This window comes from Triticum urartu, chromosome 7 (assembly GCF_003073215.2).
Source record: "Triticum urartu cultivar G1812 chromosome 7, Tu2.1, whole genome shotgun sequence".
In the NCBI taxonomy this organism is placed as follows: Eukaryota; Viridiplantae; Streptophyta; class Magnoliopsida; order Poales; family Poaceae; genus Triticum; species Triticum urartu.
This window is the reverse complement of record NC_053028.1, coordinates 599,224,679-599,234,805: the sequence shown is the minus strand read 5'-3', so window position 1 is coordinate 599,234,805 and position 10,127 is coordinate 599,224,679. Positions and strand designations below refer to the sequence as shown.

The 10,127-nt window shown below is 42.6% G+C and overlaps 1 protein-coding gene across 1 annotated transcript; it reads left to right on the top strand.

Annotated features, from left to right (window-relative positions):
* Positions 1–6,557: 6,557 nt before the first annotated feature.
* On the top strand, positions 6,558–9,521 carry LOC125521677. Its single transcript, XM_048686728.1, has 6 exons — positions 6,558–7,103; positions 7,275–7,466; positions 7,588–7,740; positions 7,982–8,119; positions 8,241–8,372; positions 9,303–9,521. Exons 1-5 carry the CDS (start codon positions 6,866–6,868, stop codon positions 8,363–8,365), a joined length of 846 nt encoding a protein of 281 aa, XP_048542685.1. The 5' UTR covers positions 6,558–6,865; the 3' UTR covers positions 8,366–8,372; positions 9,303–9,521.
* Positions 9,522–10,127: the final 606 nt, after the last annotated feature.

Below are 10,127 nucleotides of genomic sequence, written 5' to 3'. Positions count from 1 at the left end.
TGCTGATGGATTGCCCTGAACCGGTTGCAAGGAAAATGTTCACTGGTTTCCTAGTTTCAGCAGCAGTTAAAATCCAGGACATCAATCTTGATACTAAGAGATGGGATGGGCTGCATGCTCACCTTGAATTGCCGTCACGATCAAGATTGTTAAGAAGAAAAAATGTTCAGGATCTAGAGCTTTGGTGGCTGCTATCAATTCACTTCAGGTTCTCTATGCCTCCTTCCATTCTATACTTGGTATGGATGCAGGCGGATGCGTCTGCATTGGGGCCGGAAATGTATTACTACTTTAAAGCTTGTGCTATAATTAGAGCGAAGTGTTGTTACTTAAAGTTTGTGCTAGCTTTACTTAAAATTCCTAATATTTGGTCACCTCTTGAAAGAGAGAATGGTCCAGTAGAGTAGATGGAAAATAGCGCAAGTCTCGTGTTGGAGCATGTTTTCTTTTGCACTTTATATGTTGGCGCATGTGGCTTTATGGGCCGGAAGCCCAGAACAGGGTTGGGAATCCTCTTGCTAACTCTGTGCATTCGATTTACTGGTTCGATTTACATGTTTTTTTCGGTTTGTATGGTACTAATACTTTGCTAAATACGGCATGATATTAAAGATGGTTTGGTTCCAGTATATACCAAATTATTTTGGTACGGTTTAGGTATATTATATACCATAAAACCAAATTGATGCAAATTTGAAAATGATGTGTAGTAATGTACAAAATTATGACTCAAAACACATACCTATTTATACAAAGAGTATAATATAACTATATACAAGTATGTATGCATGCATGGATTCGATGGTTATGTACGTACTTAGCATTCTTTTGAAGATAAATATGACTACGTTACAAGAAAAATGGATGTGTTTAACAGGAATCTGGTTGATGTGTAAAAATTGGCTACTTATATGGTTGGTTGACTCGAGAAATATAAATATATTTTTTGCTTTCATTTATTTATTCGCTTAATTGTTCGGCTTCTTGGTATATGCCATGAAAACCAAAACTCGAAACTATATGGAAAGTTCATACCATACCGAAATCATAAATCATAATAAACGTAAAATTGGTTTCGTTTGGTTCATTTTCGGTATGTTTTCTTGGTTCTGTTTTGAAATGCAGAGTGACCTCTTGCGAGTAGTAGAGTAGTTAGGTGGCGTTTGGTGTGGACCGTGGAAACACATGTGCACAGAAGCTCATTTTAAAGAACAAAATCAATGTGTGCGTGTGTGTGTGGGCGACCGAATCAAATCAAGTGTCCTCTTTCTTGTCCCGCTCATCGAATCAAATCAAAACAATAGACAACCAGCTGCTCCACACGGACCATTCCGAGTTCCTTTTGCACGCGATCTTTGAACCAGAGACACAAGTTACACGGACGCAGCCGTGCGACCGTGCATAAAGCGGTTCGGTGTGCTAGTAGTACACGTACTACTACCTGGTCTTTTATTAATTCCACTTTTACCGGTAACCTACCAGACCCCGGTTGTTAGGGCTGATCGAACGGCTTACGGTCTCGGACGGGGGGTCGTACCAGTTCGACCGTTTCGTCCAGACGGGGTCGTGGTGCCACCGACGGCTGTGATCGATCGATCGGTCGGTCGGTCCGTAACGGGAAAAGGATCCCCACAACGTACAACGGGGATGTCAGAGCGCATGTCAGCTGCGTCATCGAGTGCGTGCAGGCAGGTCAGGGTGGGGGCGGGCGACGGACGGAAAGGGCGCAGATTGAAGATCGCACTCGCTCGCTCGCTCGCTCGCGCCATGCGACTGCAAGCCACCAACGCAGCGCGGGATTGAGGGACGAAAGCGTGCAGAGGAAGGGAAGCTTCAGCTGTTTCGGCGAAGAATTATAGGTTGCTTAATTCCGGATTACGTAGGTGCCACCGGTCATGGCGGTGGTCTCGATGGTGATGATGATACCCTCGTCATTGTTTTTTTTTCTGAAATCTCTATCTTTGGAAGCATCTCTAGCATATCCCGCAAAAAAGGCCATCAGACGAGCTCGTTTATTCCGCCTGAGTATATCCTGCAAAATCGGCCGTCCGCTAATTTTAATTTTTTTTACAGAGTCCTGCAAAGTCTATGTTGTTTCCGCTATATCTATGGGATCCCTCTTTTTTACAAAGACCCCTAAAATAAGAAACGGTTGGCGGGAGAGAACTTTTAGCTCCCGCCATGGTCTCCTGTCACGTGAACTGTCGTAGTTAGTGCACAAGGAATTAACTCAGAATGCAAATCAGATATCAATGGGGATCATAGCCCTCATATCCAATTTTGTAAATGCATCATCTCAGGTAGGTTTATTGCAGGAGGAAATGGAAAAATTGACTAATGTGCGGATGTTCTGATGGCTGAAGTTTTAGCACTCAAATTTGACCTAACACTGGCGCAAAGGGCGGGGTGGAATCGCATAATCATCAATTCAGACAACCTGGAGGTGATAGAGACTATGCAGGATGGAGGACAATCAGCGGGTGCGGCGGCGGCAGTTTTCAAGGACTACTTTCACTATGCATGTGATCTTGTCATGACTAGATTCGAACATTGTTATAGAGAGGCAAATAAAGTAGCTCATGAACTTGCTAGATTAGCTGGAATTTCTTTGACTTCAGACTATTTTGAGGAGCCTCTAAATGAAATTGTAATGATCCTCACAAACGATGTAACGGTTATCTCTAATGAATAAAGTTCAGTTTTATTTTAAAAAGGGCAATTTTCTGATTAATTTAATCCAGGAATAAAACACTAGCATGACATTGACAAAATTAATAACATACTGATATTGGATTACACAAGCACATACTACGCTAATGGCAGACACATCTACGTATAACGCTAGCATGGCTATAACAGAAAACAGTAGGAGCGGGATAAACGAGCTATACCCTCCAGTAGGCCAGGCAGAAGCTGCGGCGACGGCAACAGCGGCATCCTCGGCGGACTTGATGGGGTGAAGGGATAAAAGAGTGGATTTGTACGTTAGTTGTTTTCTTAAAATCTATTATTTCTTTCCTAAAGCAAATTGCATCGATGGGATGAATGGATTGGTTGATTTGGGTAAATTAGAAAAGTTATATCATTGATCTTTTGTATATTAGGAAAGTGCTGATTTGCAAGGAAAGATAACCAATGAGAGTTGGTGATGGGAAGTGAGGCAAAATAAACCAGACGAAATGGTTGATAGTAGGAGGTGAGGTGAAAAAAACCATGAAGAAGAAACTAAAGCCCCCTTTAGGAATAGAGATTGTTTTCTATGGTGTACGATGCATCATGATTTACATGTTAGTTTACGTCAAATCCGTTATTCTTTTTCTTGATATCCATTATTTGTTTTCTAAAGCAAATTGCATTGATGGGATGAACCGATTGATTTGAATAAGTTAAGAAAGTTACATCCGTGATCTTTTGTACGTCAAGAAAATGTTGATTTGCTAAGAAAGAGTGAATTTGTACGTTATTTGTTTCCTAAAGCAAATTGCATTGATAGAGGTTTGGTTGATTTGGGTAAATTACGAAAGTTAGATGCATGATTTTTTGTATGTTAGGAAAATGCTGATTTGCAAGCAAAGAGTGGATTTGTACATTATTGTTTCCTTAAAATCCATTAGGATGGGTTAGTGGGAGGTGAAACAAATATAAACCAGTGGGAGCGGTGGTGGGATGTGAGGCAAAAATAAACCGGTGAGAGGGGGTGATGGAAAATGAGGTAAAAATAAACCAAACAAAATGGGTGGTGGTGGGAGGTGAGGCGACAAAAACCGTGGAGAGAAAGCTATCAAGTCGCATCATGATTTACATGTCAGTTTCATTCAAATTTGTTATTTATTTTCTTAATATCTATTATTTGTTTCTAAAGCAAATTGCACTGTTGATTTGGATAAGTTAAAAAAGTTAGTATACATTAGGAAAATGCTGATTTGCTAGGAAAGAGAAGATTTGTATGTTATTCATTTTCTTAAAATCCGTTATTTGTTTCCTGAAGTAAATTGCAAATTGCATTGAGGAGGGTCTGACAATTGATTTGGGTAAATTAGTAAAGTTAGATATGTGATTTTTTATACGTTAGAAAAGTGCTGATTTGCAAGAAAGAGTGGATTTGTACGTTATCTCTACTTTTAATGTCTCAGTTGGTAGTCTCCGCGGTTAATTTTCGTTTCACCTCCCTGGTTTTTTTCGTCCTCCCTCCCACCTCCCAATTCCCCCGCAGTAACGATCCCACCTCCCAGTTTCGTCGTTTTTTTCGTCGGGCTTTTATTCGCCCCCCTCCCACTGGCCGGTCAAACACAACATTTATTTGGTAACACAATGAATTCACATATGGTGATTGATTTCTTCTTTGGTAACCCAACTAACGAATGGTAATCAATCTTTAAATACCAAAACCAAACGTACAAGGCAACAATCAATTCACGTATCACAATCAGATTTTTCTTTAGTACTCAGCTTAACTCACGGATGGTAATCAATCTCCAAACAAAGGAAACAATTAACTTCTACATCTCGTACCCAATAAGATGGATATGTGTGTGTGTTAGAGAGAGAGAAGGGGGGGGAGGGGGGGGGGGAGTGAGGAAGAGGGAGGGAGAGTGTGTGTGTGTGTGAGGATTTGATGGTAAAAAAGGTCGCCAATGTCACTTGATATGAATGAGAACATTAAATGTAGTATTAACTTGATTAATATTGAACTCTTAAAGTTAATGTGGCCCCGCTGCAACGCACAGGCGTTCTTCTAGTTGTTCACTAAAAATCCAGTGTGATGGGTAGTGGGAGGTGAGACGAAAATAACCAGTGGGGGAGGGTAGTGGGAGGTAAGGCGAAGATAAACCAGTAAGAAGGGGTGGTGGAAGGTGAGACGAAAATAAATCAGACGAAATGAATGATGATGGGAAGTGAGGCGAAAATAAGCCGTGATGGGAAGCTACCGGTCCTCTTTAGGAGTAGAGATTGATATTTTTGGTAACTCCAATCAATGTCGTACAAAAAAAAGACCAACATAAATATATTAATTTAGAATAATCTAAACTAAATCAATAGTTTTTCAAAATCACGTCCTGCATTAACTCAATGAAATCAAAACAATTTTATCATATCTCAACTAAATCAAAACTTCTTTGTCTTCCTTACCCATATTTCTGTCAAATTAAATGTTAGCAAATTTGATATAAGGCATATATGGGACAAGATTGATGCTGAACCACTAAAGTAAGTGTCGTTACAACAAACTGGCAATTAACTACTATGATTAAAACTAGTACAAAATCTGACTTTTGGCCAGTCGTGATGTTGTTACACCTCACCACGCTTTCATTCCTTAAGGATGCAACTGTATGATCCTATAGTACAAATACTGTTCAAGTAAGATCGTACAACGTTTTCATTCAATAGTGCTCGATCGGCAAAAGCTACCAACGGCCGCATTAAAAAATCTGAAAAAACAGTCTTTTTTTTTGAAATTCTGAAAAAACATTCTTAAAAGTACCCGTAAGCTCTAAATTTGTTTTTTTAATCAAATCCAGTTTTGTTTCCATTTGTACATTTAGATGAAAGACGCACATTTACAATGTCTCATGAAGAAATATTCCAATAGTTAGGCTACAAAAATGTGGATCGGTAACATGAGATCCACATATTTGTATTTTATGTACCTAGAAATGAAAACATTCATTAATACTCCCTCCGTTCCAAAATAGATGACTCAACTTTGTACTAAAATTAGTATAAAGTTGAGTCATCTATTTTGGAATGGAGGGAGTACAAAATATGGACATGCATGTAGAGCACATCATTTACATGTGAGTTATATTTTTGTTTTTCGATTATAATTCTTGATAGTGGAATTCGGTCAATCTAGAACCACGTGGATAGAAAAGAAAAACATTCAAGACTCTTTTCCAAGACTTTCAAATATAATTTCAAAATTTGAAAAATATCAGGCAACTCCATGGAGCTTGTCCACACACCCCAACTTGTCGTCGTCATTACTCTACAACAGATAAGGACATGCAGTGACCTGTCGAGAATTGTAATTTTCCTGGAAAGTTTTGTGCGGATTGAGATGATGAAGATGATTTGTTCATGTCATTCTCACACCGTGACTTTCGAATAGTAGGGTTAGTGTGATTTTATCGCACATTACACGTGATGTAGTTGGTTATAATAATAACATAACATGTGACTCTTCATTGGATCACATGTTTTTAGCCACTATACTCTACCAATTCTTCTAAAAATTCTTGATTTTTATTCTGATGAAATTTTAAACTAGTAGATATGGCATTTTAGGTAGCCACCACAGTACTGAACTGAGGTTGGTATTGCCAAGTCTTTGAGAAGGCAAAATCCATGCAAAATCCCTAGATCACACATTCACACATCAACCAGGGCAGTTGGTCCACCGTGAGGTCAGATGAGGTGGTTCCTTTTCTTTTCTTCTTGTTTTGTAGCCAAGCTTGACAGTGGTAACACGATGACAAAGCTAAGCAGAAAAGAAAAGGGAACACCACGACGACGACGAGGAAGAAGGAGCAGGAACCGGGAAGAAAGAGACGTGGAAACGGACCATCAGGTTGGACCGCAGCTACCACTACCACACCAGATTGGACCCCTTCGGCCTCCTAATCCACCCCCCCTCCGTCCGTTTAATCTTCCCTCGTCTCCGGTCCAAGTTCCAGCACAAAAGGAAGCCAAGCCGCTCGAGTCCTCCTCCTCCCCCTCGCCGCGGTTCCGGCCTCAAACCCCGCCCTTTAGATTACCTGCGGCGTCTTCTTGGGTACGCGTCAAGAATCCTGCTGCTCTAGCGGAGGCGGAGGAGGTTCTTGCCGGAGGAGGTTGTGGGTGGGCTGCCGCTGGCCGGTTTAGGATGACCGAGGACGCCAGAGGGCGGGCGGTCAACCCGGCCTGCCCCAACGCCGCCAACCCCTTCCACCGCTGCGCCGAGTACTGCCCCGTCGCGCCCCCGGCGGTGAAGTCGCCCCCGGTGCCGCCGGGCCTCGGGGGCCAGAACGGGAGGACGCACAGCGACGGCGACCTGCAGCCCAGGACGCGCCGCCGCGACAGGGCCGGCGGCTCCGCCGGCGGCCTCCCCCTCTATGTCTTCCGTGAGCAACCAACCCCTCTCTCCCCTTCCCTGTCCGTCCCCAAATTCTTAATCATAGATAGTTGTCGTAGAAGCAGTACTGTTCATATCTAGTAGGAGTAGTAGTAGTATGAAATTGACCAATTGCGAACGATAAAAAACTGATTTTTTTGTTCTCATGCTACCGCTGCAGTGCGTGAAGGCTCCTCGGACGGGGAAGGCAAGAAGGTGGATCCCCGGTGCCCCAACGCGGCCAACCCGTTCCACGTCTGCACCAACCACTGCCTCGCCAAGATGGTCGAGGGCGGCCGCTCGTCGGAGGGTGGCAAATCCCCCATTTCCCTCTTCTCCCGCCACTCCGGCCGCTCCACCTCCTCCTCGGAAGGTTGTTCCTTTGCTTCACTTGCTCCTGCCCTCCTTGCATCTACGTATGTGCTAGTTGTCATCTCGAGTTGATGCACTTCGGTGCTCATATTTACCATGATCTCTCGGTTGATTGCGTGCAGATGGCAGCGTCAAGTCCGGGGGCAGCAAGAAGGCGGATCCAAAGTGCCCGAATGCCGGCAACCCTTTTCATGAATGTGGAGAGCATTGTACCGTCAAGATGAAGGAACTGGAGAAGCAGAAGAAAGCCGATAAGAAGTCGCCGCGCAAGAAAGGTAGAACAAATATACTACTAGTACCGGGCTTCCTCTACTCATATGGATTTGCTTTGTCTTAATTTGTGGGATCAGTGGGATTGCAATGGCATGCTGAATTATAATGTCTATATTTCAATAACAGTTCTGGTGATTCTCGTATGAGATTTCATTCTCTCTAGCTGCAGATGCTCAATTAAGTTCTGTTTAATCGTCACATTTTGGGGCTTTATTGTTGTAACTGACACCAGTGCCCTTGCAGGTGGAAAGGATGGCGCCGTGGTGCAAAATTGGAAGGTCGATCCGAGGTGCCCAAATGCGGGCAACCCATTCCATATATGCGCCCAGTACTGTTTCGATCATTTGAACGAAGCGCCATCAACACCTACAAGCAAGCCAGGTGCGTTCTTTTAGTTACCTGAACCTGCTAGCAGTGTATGTATGCATGGATGTGAGGCTTTGGTTTAAGGTCCACCTTGACAACCATATTTATGGTTTTCTGTATATCTGTTTATCTTCAGACTCAAGAAAGGGAAAGGCTGTCATGAAAGCAGAGCCAACGGGAGAAATCAATCCTGATTGTGTCAATGCATCCAATCCGTATCATAAATGTGGAGAATATTGCAAAAGAAATGGCAACAGATAGAGACAAGGTAATGCACATTCGTATGTTCATTCTTTATTGTGAAAGAATAATTAATCTTTTGCGTGAATTGAAGTTATCTTACTAGTACTCCGTATTTTTTTTATCAAGCCATGGTTTCCTAGTTGCATTCTCAACACGCTTAGTCATTTTGACAGAGTTCACCCTTTAGTTTGAATACCTGGTGGGTTAAAATTTGGTGGTTGTAGAATGTCCACTGCCCAAATTCCTTTTGACATGGTCCACCCTTTATGGGGTTGAAGAAATGGTTTGAGGAGATCAATAGACATATCTCTTCTTGTTATGAATCCAGATTTCCTTTACTCCACATTGAATGTGGCTTAGTAGCAGAACTTCGTTCGATCATCTACACCCACTTTATCTGATTTTCCTGTAGAACTTAGTTAGTTCACCCACTTTATCTGATTTTTCTTTGGTCCAGCTTTGAAGTTTCTTATGAATTACTCATACTGAGTCGATCGTCTGTATCTTTTGTGTAGCAACCCCCAAAACAGCCCTACTTTTCTTTGTGAAGTCAATTCAATCAATCTCAGTGTGTTATCTGATTTTTCTTCTTCTAATGTATCATCATAGTTAGGCATGAAAACATACATCAAAGTGCAATAAATATTATTTTGAATAATCTCAACGACTATAAACATTAGTAGCGCATGCATCGTGGTAGTTGGATAAGAAAACAAACTCTGAGAACAATAAACATTATTTCATATGATGCAGACGGCAATAAGCATAAGTAGCCCAGGCATTGTGGTGGTTGCATGTAGGGACAAACTTCTGATGAAATTATACATATTTCATACATTAATGTCAACAGCAATAAGAACATACATATCACACGCCTTGTTTTATTATCTGCTTCGATCAACGTTTGGTTGAGACGTCCTTTTTTTGGTGACACCTCCTCCTTTCATGCTTCCAGGCTGTCGAGATATCGTCTCTCGAGATGAATAGATGATGATGGTGCAAAATAAGTGATGCTCGCGACATTAGCCCTTTTTAAGTTGCAGTAAGTAGTAGCTGTGCCTTGTCCGGCTCATTTTGTAGTTTGGCTGCAGCGGCCCCGTCTTCCCGGTGCCTGCGCGTATATTTTTCTACACCCATACTATATATATATATATTCTTCATGGTGTTCATACCAGATTAACGAGTTTGCATATGTAGGCCAGTGTAAGGTATTGCCCGAATACGTATAGTAGTCATATTCTTTTGTAATATATCGGCATTAAGCATGTTTTGCCCCTTGCGGATGTTTGTTGGCACTGTGTGTGGGCACTTATGTGTAGTGTCCACATCAATTTTGGGCCGTCGCTGTCGTCGCTGATGATGAACCGACGAGGGGCGGCTCATTATGTGATCAGCTGTTTGACAAGTGTAGTATGAATGAGCCGCTCTTCCTGGTTGGGAAAGCCGGTTGCGCCAATGGAGTCGTCTTCGCTTCTGGAAGGTGTCATGCTGATGGAGCCATCAGGGTCAGCGACTCAGCGGCCATTGTCCTGGCACTGAGATGAGAAAATTGGTGGGGTGCAGGGAGCCTGGAGGAATTCTGAGGCGTGCTGCGTGGGGTGGGAGACTCGGAGGAGCTCCCGTTTCTTTTGATTTGACCGTGAAGAGTTTCTTGATGCGCGCGTTGCTGATGATGTGATCGCGTGTTCGTTTATGGTTCATTCACATGTACTCTCTCTGTTCCAAATTACTCGTCGTGGTTTTAGTTCGAGAGAGTATCATGCAGCGGCGTGAGGACGAA

Excerpts from the sequence above, each read along its gene's own strand:
- LOC125521677 (XM_048686728.1), top strand. The coding sequence starts at position 6,866 with ATGACCGAGGACGCCAGAGGGCGGGCGGTCAACCCGGCCTGCCCCAAC. Across the intron at positions 7,467-7,587 it reads CTCCACCTCCTCCTCGGAAG|ATGGCAGCGTCAAGTCCGGG; the intron begins GTTGTTCCTTTG and ends GATTGCGTGCAG. Across the intron at positions 8,120-8,240 it reads AACACCTACAAGCAAGCCAG|ACTCAAGAAAGGGAAAGGCT; the intron begins GTGCGTTCTTTT and ends GTTTATCTTCAG.